The sequence below is a fragment of the Geotrypetes seraphini genome, chromosome 2 (genome assembly GCF_902459505.1).
Source record: "Geotrypetes seraphini chromosome 2, aGeoSer1.1, whole genome shotgun sequence".
Lineage (NCBI taxonomy): Eukaryota > Metazoa > Chordata > Amphibia > Gymnophiona > Dermophiidae > Geotrypetes > Geotrypetes seraphini.
Window position 1 is genome coordinate 108827854 of NC_047085.1, and position 26150 is coordinate 108854003.

The following is a 26150-nucleotide window of genomic DNA, read 5'->3' on the forward strand; positions in this document are numbered from 1 at the left end:
ATGGATTATCTCTATCAATAGTGAGCTTTCTAGCAGTCTCCAACAATGACATGCAAATGGGCTCTTCAACATTCAAATGAGCCCTCCAGTGGATTTCTTAAAAAATACCGAGCCATTTTCTAAAAGTGGTGTTGGCTTTTTGGCGCCAAAAAATAAGCGACATTCAGGTTAGGGTGACGGTCAGGATCAGAGACTGCTAGAAAGCCTGTGTTGTGATGTGGCGGGAGAGATGCCCATTTTCTCCTGCTGCATCACAACACCCCTTCCCTGCAACGGAGATGAACACTCCCCCTCCTCGGAACAGCAACACCCCACCTGCAGCAGAAGAGATGCCGATTCTTTCCCACTACAAAGAAACCATGCTGCTGGTGAACATCTCCCCCCTCCCCCGGAATGACAGCGACAACTCCACAAAATGCCGATTTTCTCCTGCTGCGAAGAAACCCATGCCGCCAGCAAACACCCCCACCTGCAGCGAGACAGATGCCAATTCTTCAGCGTCTCTCCAGACCGGCACAGTTCACTGATGGGTAATCGCTCACCATAATCAACAGGTGGAGACTGAGACAAACTTTTGGCTGTAGTACAATTGGCTGTGCAGTCCCTAATACTTCAGTCTGTTCTCAGTCTCCAGCAGGTGTGGTAAGATGTTGCAGTCTTCCTGGTTTAGTGTAGAGCTGTTGGAAGTTGTGTAGTGGCCTTCTTGTCCCCATCTGGTGACGGACTGAGCTTGGGGGGACCCTCTCGGGGGACCATCCGACCTCAGGGATGTCACACTCAACAAGTCGAGTCCTTCCCCCCATTTCCTCCACCTCCCCACAATTTTTCTAGAGATATATCAGCTGTAAACCTTGCCACCAATACCAGCAAACATATAGACTGACCTCACATTCAGACAGGTAACCCAAACATGGATTGTGGCCAACAAATTGTAAGCCACAATCCATGTTTGGGTTACCTGTCTGAATGTGAGGTCAGTCTATATATTTTTGGATCTAAGCATTTTTCTGGCTTCCACTGTATTCTAATTAATAATACCCCTGAGATTTCTGAAAGAAAGACCAATACCAAGGCATATTGCTTAGACAGCCAGTGGAGTCTGTTCAAGAAAAAAAAAATTCAGAGGCAGTGCCAGTCTGAAGAGAAGCCTTCAATTGTCTGTTATTGATTTTTATTTTTATTGCTAACCGGCACTTTTCTTTTAGCTGATTCTCGTACTGCACAATGAGCACTTTTAAAGGGAAAAATGCTCATTGTGCTCCAGACGCGAGGTCGATGCAGCAGGCCTGTGCTCACGGTGTGCTGGCCGCCACGAAGGGGAATCCTCGTCTGCTTTGGATCCCCTTTGCGAGTGCCTCACGTGCCGGCAGTGGGGAAGCCTGGGCTTCCTTCGCTGCCCACACAAGGATTCCCCCAACAGTCAGGGAAATAAGGTTTCCTTGCCGCTGATAGTGCTGGGGACTCCCTTACCGCTGCTGCCGGCTTGCCTGCTTTAGCGTCTGGGGCGGTTCAGGCCTCTCAGCCACTGCAGGCCTCAGGGGAGATTTTTGGCCAGTTTTGATGGGAAGCTCCTCCATCTTGTCTGCAGCCTTATGTGACCATCCCCCTGTATTGGAGAGACAGCGGCAAGTTTCTGCTGAGTCTCCTGCTTTGACAGTAAGCCCCATTGGGCCACCGGGATTTTTTTCCCCTGATTTTGTTTTAGCCTTGTGTAAGGCTTATCTTCAGGCAGCTGGGGGTCCTGCTTCCACTTCAGGGGTCTCGGGGTTTTTTTGGGGGGGTTCTCCCTACATGTCTACCCCTGTTCGCCCCCCCCCTGCACCGGTTTTGACCCCATCTCCCCAGTTTCATCCAAGCAGCTGAGGGTCTCTTTAAGACAAGGATTTTTATATGGGGAGCCTTTTGTGCTGGAGGAGGATTTGAACCCCTTGATGGATCTCAAGGATCTTCTCGGGGGGACGGATGCCACTGGCGGGGTTTTTCAGAACTGCCAGCTGTCGTCTGTGGTGTGCATTTTTCAGTGGGACAAGCTCTAGGAGCTTATTCTTCAGGTTTCCTCAGTTTTACATTTTGAGGAGCACCCGCGTGTGATGGACCCCTTGCTTCAAGGGATCCGCTCAGCCTCCTGCTCTTTTCCTATGCATCAGGATATTCGGGATATTGTGCTGGTGCAATGGAAGGCGCTGAAAACGTCTTTTCGTTTTGCATGGTCTATGGCCCGTCTGTATCCCATTCCGGAGGGAGATAGAGATAGCTTGAAGTCGCCCGTGGTAGATGCGGTGGATTCGGCCATCGCAAAATGACATATGGTGCCGGTAGAGGGTGTCTCAGCTCTGCAGGACTCTGAGGAGCATAGGTTGGAGTCCCTTCTTAAGCAGAGTTTTGATATGACTGCCCTGGCGGTCCAGGCGGTGATGTGTGGCGGTTTGATGGCATGGGCTTGTTTTCTTGGTCCGAGTGGGTCCTTGACCAGGAGTCTGATGACTGGTCCTTGGTGGATCAGGAGTTAGCTAAGATTGAGATGGGTGCTTCTTATCTCTCGGATGCCATGTATGATCTGTTGCGGGCTTCGGCCAAGTCCATGGCTCTTGGTGTGGCTGCGCGTCATACCCTGTGGCTCCGGGCTTGGTCAGTGGATGTGGCGTTGAAGGCAAAACTTATGAAATTTCCCTTTCAGGGGTCTTTCTTGTTTGGCGAGGAACTAGACAGTTGGTACAGCCCTTGACTGACTCTAAGGTTGCTAGACTTTTACCAGGGGTGGGCCGAGATCACAACGGATCAGTCCCGGAGGTGATTCGGGATGGTTATGCTCTGGTGTTTTCCTGTTCCTTGCCAGATCACTTTCTCACTTCTCCTTGTCAGGCGGCATGGAAGAAGCGGGCCTTTTGCCAGACGCTTCAAAGATTGCTAGATCTCAGTGGTAGTGCCCGTGCCTCCGCAGGAGTGTGGCACCGGCTAGTATTTGATTTACTTTGTGGTGCCTAAGAAAGAGGGGACTTTTTGGCCCATCTTGGATCTGAAGGGAGTCAACAGGGCTCTGTGAGTTCTGTCTTTTCGCATGGAGACCCTGAGATCTGTCATTCTTTTTTTATTTATTTATAAGTTTCCACATTTACATATCAAGCAAACACTTGTACTGAAAGCTGGTTAGATGGAACAATTCTCTCAAAGTATAAAAAACCTTTATACCTTGATTATCCTTAAAAGTAAATAAAAAGACATTAATAATTTCATCTAGCACAACTTAAGTCCTCAACTTAAGATCCAAGAATTCATATAAGCGAGAAAAGATAAATAATAATCACTTAGGAAATATGCTAAACATAGCGCTGAGGTAGGAGATACTTATTAAACTTGTTGTTCCGCCATCTATTCGGGACATAGCCAAGAAAGCAGTTAACTGATAAGGTTAAAAAAAACATATTTAACTGAACGGTGGAATATAATACACTTACAAGGATATCTCAGGTAAAAAGTTGCCCCTAACAGAGTGACCCCTGGTCTCAAAAGAAGAAATTTTCGATGGCGTTTTTGAGTCTCTTGAAAGATCAGGGTACATTTGAATTTTTAATTCTTAAGAACTCTTTCTGTTTATTTTTAAAGAAAAGCCTCAATAACCATCCTTTATCAATCGAGAGAGCTACAGTTAATATTAGTGTGGAAGGTGTTACCATGTCCTTATCAGACGTCTCCAAGATTTCCGATACATTTAGAATTGCTTGATCAGGTTTTTTCTGTAATTGAGGCCTAATTTTATTTGGAAGTTAGTAAACTTGAGAAAATGGAGGTAGTGTTTCTTCAGAAACTTGTAATATCTCCTAAGCATCTCCCTAGGAGTTACCGTTGTCAATCTTGGAAAATTAATAAGTCTCAAATTATTATTTCTTGAGGCATTCTCAAGCATTTCCAGTTTCTTTCTAAGATTAACATTATCCTTGATTAGGGCCTCTTGCAATTGTTTAGAAGCTAGAACATCTTGGTCAAGTTTTTGTACTAAAATTTTTGAAGTAGCCTGATCTTATATATCTTTAAGCTCCTTATTATGTTGAATCAATTTGTTCTCTATATAGTGGAAATTGGGGCTAATAGTTTTAGCAAAATTAGCCACTTAAAGACTCCAGAGTTACCTAAGTGGGCTTCTCCCATATAGGAATTTTTTGTTGAGTGTAGAAATGCTCACCCGGAAGGAAAGTTCCCTGGCTTTGTTCCATCTGGTTTATTCCACCTCCGGTTGTTAACAAAGCCTCCGAATCTTCTGCAGACTTTTCCTGTACAGGGAGTTCTACCTCCATGCTCTCCACAAAGCTGTAAACTGCCTCAGGAGTAAGGTCCGCCCCCAGCTCTGGGGTTATCTCGCCCTTTGGAGAACTGGTGATCCGAGGCTGTGGGAGTAGCGCTCGTACGTCTGGACTCAAGGTGGTATCCGGCCCAGGAGGTGCAAGCTCGGTCTCGCTCACCCCGGTGCCCTCAGCGGGCTAGCTTCAGACGTCGGATTAGTAGCTCCCTGCATCTGCCGCAACAGGTCTGCAATATTGCCGAGAGTCGGCACAACAGAGTGCTGTGAGGCACCTGAAGCGCTCTTGCCTCTCCTCTTCGGCATGGTAAAGGAATCGGAACGCAAAAGTCTCCGTAACAGGAAAAAAAGAAGAAGAAGATCTGAGCAGTAAGGTGCATGCTTCTCAACACGTCTTAGCAGCAGCCATCTTGGATCGAGATCTGTCATTCTGGCGGTTCAGCCGGACCTCTCTCTATCTGACAGAGGCCTACTTGCATGTTCCGATTTGCATCATTTCAGACATAGTTTTTTGTTTTGGTGGGTTGATGAACATAGATAAATCATTTTGATTAGCCCTCCTTCCAGTGCCTTGGTCTGACCACTATCTATTATAATTATACTTGGGCTATTAATAGACCATATGCTGAATAGACCTATAGTTAAGGATGTCCATAGTCCTAGTTCCAAAGGTACACTAAAATCATCCACATAAAATAATTCCATCCACATAAGAGCCTTAAAGGACTTAGTCCGCTAGGGATACAGGACCCAACACGGTCCGCGTTTTGACAAAAAGTCTTCTTCAGGGGTCCCTGGGGGTCCTATAAAGGTGAGTACGTGGGAAGCAATTGTGTGGTGAGCCGGAAGTGAGACACTGCATTAAGTGTCTTTCTTTCTGTCTCCCTGTCTTTCTTTCTCTCTGTCTGTCCTTTCTTTATCCACAAGCCACCGCCAGGGCCTTTGTTTGGGAACAGGCTCCCAAGCCGCTGCCGAGTTCTCCCTGTTCCCCAACACCGCAACAGTGACTGCAGAAGCGCCGGACCCACCAGCCTCCCCCCCCCCCCCCCAACGTCAATGTGACGCGGGAGATGAAGTTCCAGACGAGCGATTGGCTGGCCTGGAACTTCCTGGGAAGGCTGGTGTGCACGGCGCTTCTGCAGTCGCTGTTGGCCTCTTACAGCATCGGGGAAGCAGGTAGAACGCAAAGGCAACACGGGATGGGCTCTGCGATCAACCTTTTGGGCACCCCTGACTTATAGGATCGACTCATAAATTAAAATCCTGGGTGTGCATCTGCATAAGAATTTATCTATGAAAATATTTACTAATGTCTTGGTTAATAACTGCTTCATTCTTTTATGGAGGCTGCGTATGATTAGATCTTATTTCAGTCCCTTTGCATTTAGAATGTTGGTTCAGTCTCTGGTTCTCAATACATTGGATTATTGTAACTTAGTTCATCTTGGAGGTCTACGTTCAAATCTAGATAGATTACACAAGATTCAAAACATAGCTGTATGTCTGATCTTTAATTTGAGAAAATTGGAGCATGTTACTCCCTTTTATAGAGAGCTGCATTAGTTGCCTTTTGAGGCCAGGGTATTATTTAAATTTGGGATTTTATGTTATAAAGCCTTACACAGTCAAGCTCCCAGTTATTTGCTGGATCAATTTATGCTCTTTAAAGTAGAATGTCTGCTGCAGATTACTTCAATGTTTGTACTTCCTTCAGTGCGTGGCTGCCTATACAAGAAATGTTTACATTGAACGATTGCATTCCAGGCAGCCAAGCAGGAGTCCGAGTTACGTACCTTGTTTGCTTCCTCAGGCTCCTTTCTGCACTTACGAAAACTATTGAAAACATCTTTGTTTGTAAGATTTTGGGGAAATTAATGATTAAGTCCAAATTCTATAATTCTCTGTTTTGTACAGTCTCTTGCTTATGTAAACCGCATCGATCTGGAAGGTTTTGCAGTCTATAAATGTACTGTAATGTAATTATTGTTGTAAGTTTCTGGATAAAGGCTCTGATGTTCTTTTGGTGTCATTGCATTGAGTGCAGCTTTCAACACTATAGACCATTCAATTTTGTATAATTATCTAATAATGGAGTAATTTATGTTGTCATGTCCTGGTTTAGATCATTTTGAGAAGATAGATAATATATTTATTAATGATCTAGAAACGGGGACAAAGTGCGAAGTTATCAAGTTCGCGGATGACACAAAACTCTCCAGCAGGGCCAGAACTGTTGAGGAATGCAAAGAACTGCAGAGCGACCTGAACAAACTGAGTGAGTGGGCAAAAAAATGGCAGATGAGCTTCAATGTGGAGAAATGTAAGGTATTGCACATAGGGAAGGGGAACTCCATGTACAGCTATACGATGGGAGGGAGGGTACTCGGGGGAAGCAGCCAAGAAAAAGATCTGGGGGTATTGGTGGATAACACAATGAAGCAGGCGGCACAATGTGCAGCGGCCTCAAAAAAAGCGAACAGAATGTTGGGCATTATCAAAAAAGGTATCACTACCAGAACAAAAGAAGTTATCCTGCCACTGTATCGAGCAATGGTGCGTCCACATCTGGAATACTGCGTCCAATACTGGTCGCCATACCTCAAGAAGAACATGGCAATACTCGAGAGGGTCCAGAGGAGGGCAACGAGGATGATAAAGGGTATGGAGAACCTTTCATATGCCGAACGGTTGGACAGGCTGGGGCTCTTTACCCTGGAGAAGCGGAGACTGAGAGGGGACATGATAGAAACTTATAAAATCATGAAAGGCATAGAGAAGGTGGAGAGGGACAGATTCTTTAGACTAGCAGGGACAACTAAAACAAGAGGTCATTCAGAAAAACTGAAAGGAGACAGATTCATAACGAATGCAAGGAGGTTCTTCTTCACTCAGAGGGTGGTGGACACCTGGAACGCGCTTCCCGGAGAGGTGATAGGACAGAGTACAATTCTGGGGTTCAAAAAGGGACTGGATGATTTCCTGGAAGCAAAGGGAATAACAGGGTACAGATAGAGGTTTACCTTACAGGACATTGAGCGAATAGGGTATGGATATTTTAGGTTAGGTAGGGAACACTTTCAGGTCATGGACCTGGGGGGCCGCCGCGGGAGCGGACTGCCGGGCACGATGGACCCCTGGTCTGACCCGGCAGAGGCAACGCTTATGTTCTTATGATACCAAAGTGGGAACCAACATTTCAAATCCAAGGCCTTTGCTATCTGGAATATTATTTGTCACCATTGCTTTTTAATCTTTATACGAGACCGTTTATCTCAATGTAATTTCATTCCCCAGTGTCCTTTTCCTACTGGTCATGTTAGTTCATGTTAGTCCTTAAACCCCAGCTTTTTATTTAATTGTATCTTATATTGTTCTTATTTCTTTTTAAATTATATTTTTCTATAAAACTTTTTTTGAAAACAGGGAGGAACCAAGATGGCGGATTGAAGGCTTGGCTGAGCACTTCGGTTCAGAATATTTTTTATTACCATATTAAAATACCAATATTTTTTATTACCATATTAAAATTACCTCTACATGCAGAAGCGGAGAGAGCATAGTGCCGCTGGAGCCTCGCAGTGCCCAGACCCGACCGCTTTCAGCAGTATGGATCGGCTTCTGCGTTGAATGCAGGACATCGCTGGAGCGTCTGCTGGAGATGCACCGGGGCGAGGCAGAAGGGATCTCCTTGGGCCCAGAAACCACCCTGAGTCCCAACGCTGGAGTGCCTCCCCCTCCTTCACAGGGTGCAAGTTCCCCGCAGGTCAAGGAACCATCAGGAGTCGATGTGGGACTCTTCGCAGAGGCTGGTGGCAACATGCAGGGGACCTTGGAGTGGGACTCTCCGCATTTTCAGAATGTCCCTTTGGAACCTGGGACTTACCTGGGAACTTACCAGCGCCACATTTGATTTGTGAGCATGAGACCAGCAGCCATGAAGGAACCTCAGTTGGTGAGGATATTGTTTCTTATAAAAAATTCTTCTCTACATTAAAAAAACCCCAAGAGGTAACTCTTGAGGCCATTTGGGATCTAGTGGTGAATTTGGCTAAATCTGTTAGTCCTCAGCTCTCTGTTAGAACATAAAGTTAATACTCAAGAAAAGGAAATTAAGAATATTAAAGTTGACTTACAAGATTTAAAAAATTCAATTTTGAATTCTTCCCAAGAAGTGAAAGTTTCTAAACAAATTATAGAAACACTTGTGAGAGATAACATTAATTTAAGGAGAAAATTGGAGTCTTTAGAAAATTTCTCTCGTAATAATAATCTAAGACTACCGTATTTGCCGGCGTATAAGACGACTGGGCGTATAAGACGACCCCCCAACTTTTACAGTTAAAATATAGAGTTTGTTATATACTCGCCATATAAGACTACCCCTTCTTCCGCACACCTTCTGCACAACAAATAAAAGAACATCAGAATTTATTTCAACAATTTTAATTAATTCACTAAAGCTGAATAGAACAATAAACCCATGGGAGCTGCCATGCTATTTGTTTTCTAAACTGTTAACCAAACTGAAACTGTCAATGATAGAAGGAAGATAACACATAGAGGGAGAGAGCAAGTGCCGGGCAAGTCCCTAGCAAGTTTGCTGGCATGACAGTTTCCCTTTAAAAGCCTTCAAAAGCCTCCTGTTCGCCCCCGCAACTTCCTTAAGGGCTAGACTCCACACACGGCCGCATGTGCGAGAGACGTAGTAAAGAGAAAAGGGGTGGGGCCAGAGCGCCGCTGCTTCCCGCTGCGCAGGATGAAGGAGCTGGCACCCTTGTCACACTGATGTCCCGCCATGGCCCCACTGATGTCCCGGCAGGTTTACTAGTACCGTAAGCACCGTAAGGAGGTAAGGAAGGAGATGTTAGGTCATGTAAAGTAAGGGCATGTAAACAGTACCCGGCGTATAAGACGACCCCCGACTTTGGGGAGGATTTTAAGGTACTGAAAAGTCGTCTTATACGCCGGCAAATACGGTAATTTGAATGAAGAATACTATCATATATCAGTCCGTTCCAGCAAGATGTTATCTCACTGGTTTACCAAACTTCATTCGATACCATTTAATTATTTTTGGGTCCTCAGAGGGCCACCACTCATAGTTTTATATTACGTTTTTCATAAATATTAATAAGTACTTTTAGCATATTTATACTTAAATTAATATTTATGAAAAACGTAATATAAAACTTATGGTCCAGTGACGAAAGGGTGCATAAAGCCCCGCACAATGAGATGTATTGAGTGCGTGGTGGCCCTCTGAGGACCCAAAAATAATTAAATGGTATCGAATGAAGTTTGGTAAACCAGTGAGATAACATCTTGCTGGAACGGACTGATAAAACAAACATAAACATTAAAACTAATTTGTATTCAAAATGATGAATGCTTCTGAAAAACAAACAAAAAAAATTAAGTTGGTAAATTCCTGAGGAAAAAAAGAAGTCTTTATGTAACCAGGGTTAAAAGTTACCTGAGTGAGAAAACCAGGGTTTAAATAAGATTTTAAAGGGTTTTAAAACAAAGAAAATCTGGACTGTAAGACCTGTGGGGTTTTTTTTCCCTATTTTCAGAAGTATGGTTTGTGTATTTTTTGTATTGGTGCAATTTTGGCATTCTGTTGCTGATTTCCTGCACAGATTTGCTGTCCTAGTGCAGAGATCAGCATCATCTGCTTGAACATTCTGTCAGATTTGGGAGGGAGGGTGACTTGGATCTGTGTGCAGGTAATTTGGTTTCTGTGCCTTGTGAGAAGATAATTATAGCTGGTTTTATTGAATTTTGAAAAGGAATTGGAGGTTTTGGTTGAAGTTGAGGTTAGATATGTAGATTCTGGTATTTATCCAAGGGCGAAAACATTTCTTTCTGGCTGATGTGAAGAATTGTTTTATCTGTGAAACTATTTGATACTAGAAAAATAGTCTGAGAATCTTCTGGGAAGTGTTTTGAGAGATTCTCTCAGTGACAAATCTGTGGTGCTGATTTTTGGAGAAGATTTTATGAGAGGTCCTGTGTGAGATTCCTGTGTAATGTTGTGAGAGAAATATTGGTGAAGCAAAGTTGTGAAACTGCTTTTGAAACCTGATTTCTGAAGAAATTTTCAGCCTCTGTGTAATAAGTCTGTGGTGCTGATTTCTGGAGAATTTAATAGATGTCCTGTGACAGATTTCTGTGGAATGTTGTGAGAGACTATTAGTGAAGCAAAGTTGTGAAATTGCCTTGGACATCTTTTTCTGGGAATAATTTCTGTAAGGATTTTTGGGATTCTGGGAAAAGATTTATATGCATGAAATGTTTAGAGCAGGGGTGTCCAATGTCGGACCTCGAGGGCCGCCATCCAGTCGGGTTTTCAGGATTTCCCCAATGAATATGCATGAGATCTATTAGCATTCAATGAAAGCAGTGCATGCAAATAGACCTTATGTATATTCATTGGGGAAATCCTGAAAATCCGACTGGACTGCGGCCCTCGAGGACCGACATTGGACACCCCTGGTTTAGAGGAAGGATGAGTTTTGTGATTATATATAGGAAATTTGGGGGAGGGAAATAGTATAGGGAACATCAATTATCTGTTTTTTTCCTAGCTTAGAAAGTATTTTAGGGGTTATTAGATTTAGGATAGGGTTTTTCTTATTGATTTGGTTTTAGTTAGAGTAGTATGTTGGTTCTAGGGAGAGAGAGAGATCAACTAGCAAAAGCGTGCCAACGTGATACCCCTACACAGAAAGGACAGAAAGCTTCCAATACACTAACCTGAGGAAAAAGGAGAATTCGGAGAAGCTGGAGGCTGTAAGATAAATTATTTAAATAAAGCGTTCTTAGACCCATCAGGTAGTTTTCCCTGGATATAGGATTTTTAAAGAATAAATAATACTTATAAAAATCCTGCATAGTAATTGCTGATGGTAAAACACAATTAATGGAATCAAAGCTTTTACTTGGACATTTAAAGAACTGAGTAGAGGGGAAGCAGAATTTCATTGTCTAGACTTGTTATACAGCATTTGTTTATTAAATTTTATTTCTATTTTCAATTTAGAGTCCTTAGTGCTTCTTTATATCTATTTTGTTAATGGTTTAATTAACATTTTTATTTCCATTACATTACATTTTGTTATTACATATATTATTTTTTTTATGTAATTCACTCCTCCTGGGGAAAGGTATCACTTTATTCCTCGGTGTTCACAACTACAAAATAAATCTTATTTCAAGAAGGATACCTTTTACCTCAGTCAGAGAAGGCGGGGGTTACATTTATCGTATTTGCCGGCGTATAAGACGACTGGGCGTATAAGACGACCCCCCAACTTTTACAGTTAAAATATAGAGTTTGTTATATACTCGCCATATAAGACTACCCCTTCTTCCGCACACCTTCTGCACAACAAATAAAACTTAAAAGAACATCAGAATTTATTTCAACAATTTTAATTAATTCACTAAAGCTGAATAGAACAATAAACCCATGGGAGCTGCCATGCTATTTGTTTTCTAAACTGTTAACCAAACTGAAACTGTCAATGATAGAAGGAAGATAACACATAGAGGGAGAGAGCAAGTGCCGGGCAAGTCCCTAGCAAGTTTGCTGGCATGACAGTTTCCCTTTAAAAGCCTTCAAAAGCCTCCTGTTCGCCCCCGCAACTTCCTTAAGGGCTAGACTCCACACACGGCCGCATGTGCGAGAGACGTAGTAAAGAGAAAAGGGGTGGGGCCAGAGCGCCGCTGCTTCCCGCTGCGCAGGATGAAGGAGCTGGCACCCTTGTCACACTGATGTCCCGCCATGGCCCCGCTGATGTCCCGGCAGGTTTACTAGTACCGTAAGCACCGTAAGGAGGTAAGGAAGGAGATGTTAGGGCATGTAAAGTAGAGAGTTGCGCGGGGACAGAAATCCCACCCGTCCCCACCAAAGTCCCACCCGTCCCCGCGAGGAATCCCTCCGTCCCCATCCGTCCCCGCGAGGAATCCCCTCCATCCCCGCCCGTCCCTATAAACTTCAGAAATAGTTATTTCATTTAATTATGCTACTGAATTAAAGGCTCTGGTAGAAACCCATTTACAAATAAGCAAAAAGACTTTATTAATTTGAAAATATTAATTGGGAAGAATACATACTTTGTAAACGGGTTTCTACCAGAGCCTCTAATGTTTATAAATTTTTATCAACACAACTAATATACTACTTTATCCTGAAGCAAAAAAAAAAAAAAAAAAGAAATAGAATTATTTTCCTACCTTTGTTGCCTGGTTTCTGCTTTCCTCATGTTCTCATTCAATTCCTTCCATCCACTATCTCTCTTCCTTCTGCATCTTCCATTTGCTCCGTTACTGTGCCTCTCCCTTTCTTCCCCCTTCCAAATTGGTCTGGCACCCATCTTCTTCTCTCTGCTCCCCCCATAGTCTGGCATCTGTCTTCTTCCGTGCCAGCGTCTTCTCCCTACTCTCTCTTCCTCATTTCCTTTGTGTCCTTCTCCCCCCCATCTTCCCCATGTCCTTTCAGCGTCCTTCTCCACCTCTTTGTCTTCCCCATGTGCTTTCAGAGTCCTTCCCCCCCCCCCGCCCTTCCCATGGCCTTTCAGCGTCCTTCTCCACCCCTTTGTATTCCCCCATGTGCTTTCAGCCTCCTTCTCCCTCCTCTGTCTTCAAGTGCTTTCAGTCCTTCCCCCCCCTCCTGTCTTCACCATGGCCTTTCAGCGTCCTTCTCCCCCCCTCCTTCTCTACCGCCCCAGGTGCAGCACAGCCGGCCAGGTCCCCTTACTTTTGTGGCACTTCCCCGACCGACCGACAACAGCCCCGGTCCGACAAACCTCCCTGCCCTTAACCGCGAATCTAAATTACCTTCTTACAGCTGTTGTAAGAAGGTAATTTAGATTCGCGGCTACAGGGCAGGGAGGATTGTCGGACCCGGGCTGTTATCGGTCGGTCGGGGAAGTGCCACAAAAGTAAGGGAACCTGGCCGGCTGTGCTGCAACCGGGGCGGGGCGGGCCGCCCCTCTCCCTTGGTAGCCACTCGAACCGCGAGGCTACTCTCCTTCTCCTTATCTGCCCTGCCTGCAGCACAGAGCCGAACGGAAGTCTTCCCGACGTCAGCGCTGACGTCGGAGGGAGGGAGGGCTTTGTTTAAGCTTTGTTTAAGCCCTCCCTCCCCTCCGACGTCAGCGCTGACGTCGGGAAGACTTCCGTTCGGCTCTGTGCTGCAAGCAGAGAAGGTAGGGAGAAGAAGAGCCGCGTACATCCAGAAGACTGAGTACATCCAGCCCCGCAGGAGCCCCGTGACCCTCGGAGGCGTCCCCACGGGATCCCCGCGACCCTAGGGGCGTCCCCGTGCAGCTCTCTAATGTAAAGTAAGGGCATGTAAACAGTACCCGGCGTATAAGACGACCCCCGACTTTGGGGAGGATTTTAAGGTACTGAAAAGTCGTCTTATACGCCGGCAAATACGGTAATTAATTTCCCTAGAATAGCGGCAGTAACTCCTAGAGATATGTTGAAACGCTATATGAAGGTGATATTGGAAATTTCTGAGGAATTGCTACTGCCAATTACCCAAGTGTATTATTTACCAATAAAAAGGGAAGAAAAGTTAAAGGAAGAAGATGGTCAACGAGTACTTAATATTTCTACAATTTTGGAACTTTCAGATAGCGAACTTGCAAAGCCGGAACACTTCTTCTTACAGTTGCTTTAACACCAGACAAGAATTGGCTATTAAGACTTTTCTTCAAGAATAAACAGAAAGACTTTCTAGGGTATAAAATACAAATGTATCCAGATCTGTCACGAGATAACACAAAAACATCGACGTGAATTTTTGTTGTTAAAGCCAGGTTATTGCTCTTGGGGCGACCTATTTTCTTCGTCACCCATGTAAATGTATGATATTGTATCATCGCAAAAATATGGTTTTTTTGATCCTAGTCAACTGACAACTTTCCTGTCAGCCGCTCTCCTGAAAAAAGGAGTGGATATTTGAAACACTCATAGATTTTGATTTCCTGTCTCAGCCAACAACCTTTATTTTATCTTCATTTCTAATTCTTTGTTATCATCTCGCTGATTTCTACATTTTGGTTCTATTATAGAGGACTTGAGTTAAAGTTAAGCTATATTAAGTTATCTCGGACTATTGGGTTAGTAGGATATAATTTATATTGTACTTTATTTGTTGCTTAACTTTATCTTTCTGTACAAGTGTTAACTTGATTGTAATTAAAAATTGATAAATAAATAAATTTTAAAAAAAAACTTTTTGTAAACCATTTAGATAATACTGTTTTGCCTGCTTAGATTGTAAGCTCTTTTGAGCAGGGACTGTTTTCTTATTCTTTGTGACTGTGCAGCGCTGCATATGTCTGGTAGCGTCAAAGAAATAATTAATAGTAGTGTTATATCAAATAACAAATAAACTTGGAAAGTTATCAGTATCCTAGTTTGTTGTAGGATGGGATGGTTATCAAGCTTATTTTCAAAACAGAAAAACATCCAAAAAGTGGCAGATGAATATTTTTTTCAGAACTGTTGGTTAGAGCAGAATGTAAATCTGTTCAATTAAATTAAATCAAATCACTATTTTCAAAACCCATTTTTTAAAATGGTTTTCTATGCAGTTTGTATTCAGTGTGTCTAAATCTCAAGGGGGCTTGATGTAGGTGTTTTGGGCAGGCCTATCATTTGGGCATTCTTCAGCAATAAGGAACATTGTAGAAAAGGTCAAGGGCAATAATTGGGCATTTGAGACTAGACCTGTTTTAATATTGAATAAATAATAATCATTGCAGGAATTAAGGCATGATTCCCTTTACTACTCCAGTGGTAACTTACCCACTCCTGCCCCTCAAAAATGTGAAAGAAACATAAGAATAGTGGAGGGAGTGCTTAAAAATAGGGTTCTTGTTGAGGGAGGGTTCTTCGAGTGGGCAGACTTGTTGGGCCGACGGACCTTTTCTGCCGTCATACTCTATGTTTCTATGAGTGTTGACTGAAGGCATCTACTGATGGAGAGAGGGGCTTTTACCTTTCATTTTCAGATTTGCTTCCCAGTCTCATTGCAAGCGCTTCTGTTTTAAAAGTGCTGCAATTTCAACGGGCACTGAAAAGGACTATTAGTGATATCATTGGGGTCTTGACCAGCATACAGAAAACACCAATGCTCTTGAACTGAGATTGGAGGGAGTGTTGACTAAAGGCATCTGCTGATGGAGAGAGGGGCTTTTAACTTTCATTTCCTGATTTGCTTTCCAGTCTCATTGAGCAATAGTGCACTTTTGTACATAATAAGAATTGCCATAGTGGGCAAATCCAAAGATCCATCAAGCCCAGTATTGCTTCCTACAATGAAACCCCCTCTATAAAGGAGTTTTCAATAGGACATGGTTGTGTGCTAAAACTACATACTGGCACTTGATTTATGAGACCCCTCTGTGAAGCAGTTTTAGTAAGATGTTTGTGTGCTGGGACAGACTGACAGTTTAAATGTATCTGCTGGTTCTCCCTAGAAACATCACTCTGAAGTCTGAACTCTGTGTGCTACAGAAGGTCACAGCCATATGCAAATTACAGAACTTACTATATGAAAAGGGATTAGTAGTTATCAAATTCTACATATAAAATGAGTATAACTACTACAAATACAGTAAATGATTAGGGCATGTTTAAAGAAATACATAAACTGTATAGATGTAACAGAAGTGTTTGATGGTCAGATAAATGCTAGGGTTACCGTATGGCTCCAGATAAAGGAGGACAGATTGAGACATCCGTGTTTCACTTCCATTGTGTTCAATAGAAGTAAAACCCGGATATCTGAATCCGTCCTCCTAGCTTGTTTTCCCAAAAATAAGACACTGTCATTAATTTTGGGCCCAAAAAAGGCACTAGGTCTTATTTTCGGGGAGGTCTTATTATTTTTTTTTTCATGGACAATGATTATCTCTCCCTCTCCTCCACCCCAATTCTTCCTATTTTCTTTCTCTCCCCCACATGTGCAGCATCTTTCCTCCCCCTCTAACCCATCCCCTTGTGAAGTATCATTCTATCCCTTCCCCCCTCGCTCCCATCCTCCTGTGCAGCAGAACCCTTGCAGCTTATATCCCTCCCTCCTTCCCATCCCTTGTGCAGCAGAACCCTTGCAGCTTATATCCCTCCCATCCACCCGTGGAGTATTTTTTAATCCCTCCCATACCCCCCACCGCCACAGTGCCCCTCCCTCCTTATCCTTTCATCTCTCCCAACCATCCGAACCCTGACCACGAGACCGAAATACAGTACCTTATAACAAACAGCATGTCAGCAGCACAGGCCCTATCGCGGCTTTCTTACACCTGGGCATTCCTCTGCCGCGTTGTTTATGATATCAGCAGCAACACGGCAGAGGAACGCCCAAGAGTGAGAAAGCTGCGATGGGGCCTGTGCTGCCGATGATGTGGTTTGTTATAAGCTACCGTATTTCAGTCTCGCGGTCAGGGTTCGGATGGGTGGGAGAGATGGAAGGGTTGTGGGGGAAGTGCTGCCGCTGCCGGCAACTAGGGCTTATAATAAGATGTATCCTGATAATTATGCTAGGGCTTATTTTTGGGGTAGGTCTTATTTTCGGGGAAACACAGTATTTCTTGAGTGATGTGGTAAATTAAATGCGGAGACCTGTGGTGTTCAGTCTTTTTATTCACTCAAGATTGAGCACCACAGGTCTCCTCTTTTGTTTTCCTTTGTTTTACCTTGAAGAGGTAGAATCTCCTGTTTGGGTGAACCCTAATAAATGCCTCATTCTGATGCTTAGGGAGGACAAATGAAGTGGCCCTAGGAGAGCTATGTGAGGTTCTATGATGGGGTGTGGGAGATGAAAAACAAGGAAAGTGGTAATTGGATTGGATAGGGATAAAGGGTTTGCAATAAGGCTGCAATTGCAGAGTTTAGCCCACAAAGGGCTGGAATTTTAAAACAGATAAAATGAGGGAAAATATCTTTATCTCACTCATTGATTCTAGAGCAGTGTGTCTCAAACTTTCTCAAGCCGGAGCACACTAAAGGTAGTGGCCACAGTTCGAGGCACCCAGAAGTGCACAGACGTCGCCGTGATGCCATCACGCTGACATCCACACATGCATAGAGGCCCCCCAGACAGGCCCTGAAATGCCAGTAGGGCATGCCAGCAGGTAAGTCTAACAAATATCAACTGAGTACCTCCAACTAGAGAATGACAGGGAAAAAATTTGTCCACACCCCCACAGCATCCATACAAGCCTCAGTACTGCATTATTTAGCTTATTCCTTCCTTATAAATCAAAGTTCTGGCTGCTGAACTAGAGAAAGAGATGTTCAGCTGGCAGGGCTTTATTTATAAATTTTTATAAACACAATTAATATACTACTTTATCCTAAAGCAAAATAAATAAATATAAATTTTTTTTTCTACCTTTGTTGTCTGGTTTCTGCTTCCCTCATCTTCTCATTCAATTCCTTCCATCCACTGTCTGTCTTCGCTCTGCGCCTTCCATTTGCTCCGTTACTGTGCCTCTCCCTTCACCACCACCCCCTCCCCAATTGGTATGGCACCCATCTTCTTCCCTCCGCTCCCCCATAGTCTGGCATCTCTGTCTTCTTCCCTTCCAGTGTCTTCTCCCCACTTTCTCTTCTCCTTTCCCTTAAGCGTTTTCTCCCCACTCTGCCATCCTCACTCCCCTTCAGCATCGTCTCCTCACTCCCCTTCAGCATCTCCCCACTCTCTCTTCCCCATTTCCCAGCATCTTCTCCCCACTCTCTCTTCCCCATTTCCCAATGTCTTCTCCCCACTCTCTGCTCCCCATTTCCCAGTGTCTTCTCCCCAATCTTTCTTCCCCATTTCCCAGCATCTTCTCCCTACTCTCTCTTCCCCATTTCCCAGCGTCTTCTCCCCACTCTCTCTTCCCCAGTTCCCAGCATCTTCTCCCCTCTCTTTCTTCCCCAGTTTCCTTCAGGCTTCAGCGTCTTCTCCTCTCTATCCCCCTACCCCCCAACACCCTTCACGTGGTCCAGCAGCTCCTTTCCGTCGGTCAGCCGTGCATCTCCCTCCCTCTCTTCCCCTTACCTTCTCTTCGTGGTGATTTCTATAAGGCTATGCCTTGTATTGCAGCTGGAGCTTTGAAGTAGCGTCACGTTGGCTGATGGAAATGTCTCCTCCAATGCAGCCAGAAACAGGAAGTTGCATCAGAGGAGACTTTTCCAGCAGTCACACGCAACGCGACTTCAAGGCTCTGGCTGCAATACAACTCACAGATTTATAGAAATCGCCACAAAGAGAAGGGAGGGAGGGAGATGCACGGTTGGATGGCCGGTGGGAGAGAGGGGTTGCCGGACCGCACGCTCGTTCACCGCGCATGCTCATTCCTTTAACTGCGGAGACTAAGACCATTCACCGCTCCACGGGGCAGTGAGTGGCCCTGTCCCCGCGGTGACCTTTTTTTTTTATCACCGCTTCGGCGGGTTACCCACAGCTAGCCATGGGTAACAACCACCGTGTCATTCTCTACCCCAAACCACAGACCTCCCAAGCTCCACCCTAGACCCACCCAAGCTCTTCTCCAGGTCCCACCCCCTTTACTAATTGTAATGCAATTTTTTCCATTCATTTTTTATATACACACAATATACACAGCAGATATAAATTCTCAAAACTGACACATTTCAATCATTATATTGAAAATAAAATCATTTTCCCTACCTTTGTTGTCTGGTGACTTTATTTTTCTGTGCTTTTAACTATGTTTACAGGGCCTTATTATCCATTGATCGTTTTTCTTTCCGTCTTCACTTTCTGCCTTGCATCCATCTTTGGTATTAACATTCAATATTTCCATTTTTCTGCTTTTTTCTCAAAATCTACTTTTCCATGTCTTACCTTCCCTTCCTATCTCTCTCTCCTTCCCTCCCTATTTCCATGGTCTGACATCTCTCTCCTTCCTTTCCTCCCTTCCCAGTCTGGCATATCTCCCCTCTCCTTCCCATAATCTGGCATCTCTCTCTGCTATTATTTTTTCTATAGCGCTACTGGACTCCCCTCCTTCCCTTCCATTCCCTGGTCTGATATCTCTCCCTTCCTTTAGATATCTCTCCCCCCACCCCACCCAGTATAACATTTCTCCTTCCCTTCCTCCTTTCTGCCCCCTGCAGTCCATATCCCTTCCCCTCCTCCTTTCTGCCCCCCATCTCAGTCCAACATTTCTCTCTCCTTTCCACCAGTCCAACATTTTTTTCTCTCTTCCTCCTGTATGCTTCTCCTCTGGTTCTCCTTTCCTCCCCAACCAACATCTCTCTCTCTCCCCTGCATAAGTCCAACTTTTCACTCTGCCCTCTCCCCCTTCCCCAGAGTGTAACATTTCTCCTTCCCTCCTTTCTGTCTTCCACATCCATCTCGCCCTCTCCATGAGTCCAACATTTTCTGCCTCCTGCACACTTTCTCTCTCTTTCCTTGCCTCTTCCCTCAAGTGGCATCCCTCCTTCCCATCCACAACCCAACATGCTCTCTCCCCATGCACCATCTCACTCTGCCCTGTCCAGCAGTACTACTTCTCCCTTCCCTGCTCCCCTGTCCAGCAGTACTCCTTCTCCCTTCTCTCCTCCCCTGTCCAGCAGTACCACTTCTCCCTTCCCTGTTCCCCATGTTCAGTATTACCCTTTCTCCCCTCCATCCCTGTCCAGCATACCTCTCCTCTCTCTAGTCTAGCGGCAGCTCATTGTGTGGTTTTAACTTAGCCACACAGCTGCCTCTAGGATTAGTTTAGCTGTGGTTTCTTCAGGCAGCCTCGGGGTTTTTGCTAGGCTGGCTGGCCTCGCAACATCGAAGTGGGCCGGCCGGCCTAGCAAAGGCCCCGTGGCTACCTGAAGAAACTGAGTCTAAACTAATGCTAGTAGCAGCTATGTGACTAAGTTAAAATCACACTAAGTTGCTTCTGCTGGGACTCCTGTTTCCTCTTCATCTCTGATTTTGAATGTACAGGGGCAGGAAAAGAGGCGCCGGCGTCAGCTAATATGCAACTTCCTGCCTTCTGCTGCCGATACTCTTGCTTGCCTCTTCATATCAACAGCAGAAGGTAGGAAGTTGCAAGTTAGCTGACGCTGGCGCCTCTCTTCCTGCCCAGCGTTCTATGGCACACTTAAAATCTCAGAAGGCACAGTAGTGTGCCACGGCACACAGGTTTCGGTACACTGTGCTAGAGAAAAGGAGCATATAGTTTATTATAAATGGTATAATACAAAGAAGTAAAATCCCTTTAGGAATTTTTTTTAATTTTCAGAGATAATCTACCTTTGTGAAGATTCCACCTTGTAGTCTGCTCAAAAACTTCTCTCGTCTGACTAGAACATCAGCAAGAGACCTCTAGTGAATGAGGGGATCTGCTACAATATTAAGGAATAATTCTATGAGGTGACGTGTACACAAGATGCAGGCCTCTTTCAGCAGAGCTTAACCCATTTGGGGTGTGTTATCACAATAAATATGATATTACAATATTCATATGTAAATGATTAACTCCCACTGGAGTGCCCCTCTCTGGCCCTACGTACAGGGCTTTCCTCCTCTGCTCTGGGAATTCTCCAACACCTTTTTAGAACTGCCTTTTTAGACAAATACACGATGTCCAGGGACTCACCCCCATCCAGTTGTTTCGTTGCCCAGTAAAAGAAGCTTATCAGATTAGATTGACAAGACCTTCCCTTTGTAAAGCCTTGCTGGTGGGGATCCCTTAATCTTTCATCATCCAGAAATGTGTCCAATCTGTTCTTGATCAACTTTTCCATGAGTTTACTCGCTATTAATGTGAGACTCACCGGTCTATAATTTTCAGCCCCTTTTGTGGAGCGGGATAATATTGGAAGTTTTCCAGTCCAGGGGAACTTTTCCTTTGCTTAAGGAAAGATTGAAGAGCACAGTTAACGGCTCTGCCAGGACATCACTCAATTCTCGAAGTACTCTGGGGTGTAGATTGTTCGGGCCTATAGCTTTGTTTACTTTTAATTTTGATAATTCAAGGTAGACTTCGTTCACAGTAAATACCATGTCCCTGAAGGGGTCCTCCGAAGTCTCCTTTGTCTGTGGCTGAGGACCAGATCCTGGTGCTTCGCAGGTGAAGACTGAGCAGAAGTAGTTATTGAGTAGTTCTGCTTTGTCTGCATCCGAATCAGTAAAGTTGCCGTCAGGTTTCTTTAGTTGTACAATACCGCTTGTGTTCTTCTTTCTGTCGCTAACGTATTTGAAAAAGGATTTCTCCCCTTTCTTCACCTGCCTAGCTATGTTTTCCTCCATCCTGAGTTTGGCCTCTCTGACTGTAGTTTAAACTTTTCTGGATTTGGCCAGATAGGTTTCTTTAGTTTCCAGTCGTTGTGATTGTTTGTAGTTAATGAAAGCTTTATGTTTTTGTTTTACTAGTTCCGAGATCTCCGCGGAGAACCACTGCGGTCTGTTTTTTCTACGTCGTTTGCTCTTGGTTTTTATGTATATGTTGGTTGCTTCTTGTAGGGTAGATTTCAGCATCGTCCATAGTTCCTCTACATCAGGGGTCTCAAAGTCCCTCCTTGAGGGCCGCAATCCAGTTGGGTTTTCAGGATTTCCCCAGTGAATATGCAAGAGATCTGTGTGCATGCACTGCTTTCAATGCATATTCATTGGGGAAATCCTGAAAACCCGACTGGATTGCGGCCCTCAAGGAGGGGACTTTGAGATCCCTGCTCTACATTGTCCGTCGTGCTTTGGTTTAGCATAACTTGATAGACATAGTCCCCCATGTCCTGAAAGTTAGTTCCCTTAAAATTTAGGCCCTTAGTCGATGTGTTTGACCTAGTAGATCCTTTCTTGAGATGGAACCAAACCATGTTGTGGTTGCTGGATGCCAAGGTTTCTCCTACCGATACCTCTATGACACTGTCTCCACTGGTGAGCAACAGGTCCAGGATTGCCTGGTCCCTGGTGGGTTCCAATACCATCTGCTTGAGGCATGCTCCTTGCATGGAGGCTAGTAGCCTTTTGCTGCCGCTGTTTGTAGCGGAAGGTTTATTCCAGTCCACATCGGGCATATTAAAGTCTCCCACCATCACTGTATCTCCTCGCAGTGTGATGGTCTCAATGTCTTCCATTAGTTTGTCGTCTGCATCCTCCTTTTGTCTTGGTGGTCTGTATACAACACCAAGATACAGGCATTTGTTATTGCCCCTGGCAAGATTCACCCAGAGGGATTTTCTCGTATACTTGATGTCTGTGATTTTAGTAACCTTGATGTCATCTCTAATGTACAGAGCTACCCCTCCTCCTGATTTGCCCTCTCTGTCACGGCAGAGTAAGTTATAACCAGGTATGACCATATTCAATCCGTGAGACTCAGAACCATGTTTCTGATATTGCCATTTCAGTTTCCAGTTCCAGTATTTTGTTGGCATCATTGGCATTACACATATCACTGAATTTCAATTTTTGAAAGTGGGAGGCTTGGCAGGTCTGCTAATGTGGTATCATAGTTTGTAGGAACAAAGGCACAGAGAATACCCCAGTTATGGTAGCACAATGGGATAGGGCTAGTGGAAAAGTTAAATCCCTGTAGCTAATTTATTTGAAAATATCTTTATTAATATCAACCTCCATATATGCAATGATAATGGATACATTATCTAAGTCATCAAAAATACATCCATAACATTTGCTGCAAACTTAACACTATTTTCCTCTCGGAACCCTTACTTGCGCTATAGCTAATTTTAAGGGTGAAAATAAATTATGTTTATACCCTTGCTTATAGGGTAGCACAGTGGGGGATGGGGGCGGGAGAGTCAGTTTGCAAACAATACCCCATAGCTACTTCAACTGCTGAAAAGAATGTGATTTAATTTTTGTTATAAATACTATGAAGAAAAGTTGATTTTGATTGCCTATTTGCAAGCAAGGTGTACTTAAAGTTATGTTGTACCGGACCAGTGAGAAAACCTGGGTTGTGAGCTGACATAAGATCAGGCAGAGGCCTTAAGACAGGGGTGTCCAATGTCGGTCCTCGAGGGCCGCAGTCCAGTCGGGTTTTCAGGATTTCCCTAATGAATATGCATTGAAAGCAGTGCATGCACATAGATCTCATGCATATTCATTGGGGAAATCCTGAAAACCCGACTGGACTGCGGCCCTCGAGGACCAACATTCGACAAGGCTTTTGATAGTGTTCCACACCGTAGGTTATTTAGCAAGATGAACACGCTAGGTCTAGGAGAAACACTGACAGCATAGGTGAAAGACTGGCTTAGCGGCAGACTTCAAAGGGTAATGGTAAACGGTATTCCCTCGAAAACATCGAGAGTGATCAGTGGAGTGCCACAGGGCTCGGTGTTGGGCCCGATGCTGTTTAATATCTTCGTAAGAGATCTGACTCAGGGACTTCGTGGCAAAATTACATTATTTGCCGATGACGCCAAACTTTGCAACGTTGTGGGCAGGGCAATGGAACCTGGCAGCGCGACCAGTCCCAACACTATGGAGCAGGACCTACTTCAGCTGGAACAATGGTCCAGTACTTGGCAACTAAACTTTAATGCCAAAAAATGTAAAGCAATGCATCTTGGAAGCAGTAATCCATGCAGAACATACACCTTGAACGGTGAAAACTTGACAAGAACTACTACAGAAAGGGACTTAGGAGTACTCATCCGGGACGATATGAAAGCTGCAAATCAAGTGGAGAAAGCTTCAGCAAAAGCTAGACAAATGCTGGGTTGCATCAGAAGGAGCTTTATCAGCCGAAAGCCTGAAGTCTTACTGCCATTGTACAGATCCATGGTAAGACCTCACCTGGAGAATTGTGTCCAGTTTTGGAGGCCGCATTATCGGAAAGATGTGAAGAGACTGGAGTCGATCCAGAGAATGGCCACTAGGATGGTCTCGGGACTTAGGGATCTACCTTATGAGGAACGTCTAACCAGACTGCGCCTATATTCTTTCGAGGAGCGCAGAGAAAGGGGGGATATGATAGAAACATTTAAATACATCACGGGCCGCATTGAAGTGGAGGAGGAAATATTTTTTCTTAAGTGTCCCATGGCGACAAGAGGGCATCCGCTAAAACTTAAAGGGGGAAGATTTCATGGGGATACCAGGAAATACTTTTTCACCGAAAGGGTGATTGATCGATGGAATGGCCTTCCACGCCAGGTGGTCGAGGCTAGTAACGTGCTCAACTTCAAGAGATGCTGGGACAAACAAGTGGGATTGCTACAGTCATGCTTAAAAAACGGACTCATGGGAGAGGCAAATTTGCTGAGAGAGGGTTCTTGAGTGAACAGACTTGTTGGGCCGCCGGCCCTTTTCTGCTGTCATACTCTATGTTTCTCTGTTTAATGATTATGCATTTCATCTGAACCCCACTAGGTGGCACTCCAAGAAAGGTACCATAGCACAGTAGACCTTAGACAGGCATGGATGTAGCAGTGTTGTTTTGTATATCTTATGAAGCTGTTCACAGATACTCAGTGCTAAAACTAAGGACAGAATGTCAATATATAATAACTAGAACCACATAACACAGGTAGTAAGCACATAAGGGCACATGGTAATTTGTACCCTAAATATGCATATACCAAAATTTGAATACTGGCACATGTGTGTATAACAGATGGTTGCTGAAACTGAATCGGCAGCAGAAATTTGTTTTATGGTTTTGGTAAAACCGGCCCCAGACCTCAAACAAAAACAACACCCCACCCTCCCCCTCTCCCACGCCTGATCTGAAAGAGCTTAACTTTCTCCCTCCACAGAACTCCCCAATCCTGGGATCACTAGTAAGTCTTTTCCAGCCTAAAGTATCATGATGGTGGTCTAGTGGCTCGTAAGGACAGGAGCAAACATCCCCAATCAGAACTTCACATACTATCTCTGTAGTCAAAATGGCTGCCATGTCTTTCAGCGTTTTTTGCTATGTTAGGTACATGTTGACACCTTAATGCAGTTTAGTAAAAGGACCCCTTGGATTGTAAGCCCTCTGGAGGCAGAGAATACTTACTGTACCTAATCTTGAGCTGCTACCAAATAAAATATATTTTCATAAACATCAGAGTCACATGGTGGACCATAACCACCAAAGACTGAGGAAAGAGTTTAAGATAACTTACCACTGTGCTGCAGATATCCTATTCTTTTGCACATGATTTTTGCATTCAAATTGGCCAAGACTTTGGAAACAAGCTGGCTGGGCCCAGTGGCAAGGGGCAGTCCATCCCGGGTGTAGTTCATAGGGGGGTGCTCTGGTCCCTTCCCCATGCTGCAGCCTGCAATTTTCAGGCTGCCGGCAGCATCAGTCAGCTGAACAAACGTCCTTTGGCGGCCCAGAACATAAGAACATAAGCATTGCCTCTGCCGGGTCAGACCAGGGGTCCATCGTGCCCGGCAGTCCGCTCCCGCGGCGGCTCCCCAGGTCCATGACCTGAAAGTGTTCCCTACCTAACCTAAAATATCCATACCCTATTCGCTCAATGTCCTGTAAGGTAAACCTCTATCTGTACCCTGTTATCCCCTTCGCTTCCAGGAAGTCATCCAGTCCCTTTTTGAACCCCAGAATTGTACTCTGTCTTATCACCTCTCTGAGAAGCGTGTTCCAGGTGTCCACCACCCTCTGAGTGAAGAACTTCCTTGTATTCGTTATGAATCTGTCTCCTCTGTTTTTCTGAATGACCTCTTGTTTTAGTTGTCCCTGCTAGTCTAAAGAATCTGTCCCTCTCCACCTTCTCTATGCCTTTCATGATTTTATAAGTCTCTATCATGTCCCCTCTCAGTCTCCGCTTCTCCAGGGTAAAGAGCCCCAGCCTGTCTAACCGTTCGGCATATGAAAGGTTCTCCATACCCTTTATCATCCTC

The 26150-nt window shown here is 44.5% G+C and overlaps 1 protein-coding gene across 3 annotated transcripts in view; it reads right to left on the minus strand.

Annotated features, from left to right (window-relative positions):
- Positions 1-25712, minus strand: part of YTHDF3 (YTH N6-methyladenosine RNA binding protein 3) — a 158552-nt gene extending 132840 nt beyond the window's left edge. Inside the window, exon 1 of one of the 3 annotated variants that reach the window (XM_033933422.1) lies at positions 25409-25710. In XM_033933422.1, the coding sequence (XP_033789313.1) occupies positions 25409-25556 (148 nt within the window). In that variant the 5' untranslated portion in view covers positions 25557-25710. Of the gene's footprint in view, positions 1-25408 lie in introns of all 3 variants that reach the window. The other 2 variants (XM_033933423.1, XM_033933421.1) reach the window with 2 other exon arrangements.
- Between the last annotated feature and the right edge of the window lie 438 nt (positions 25713-26150).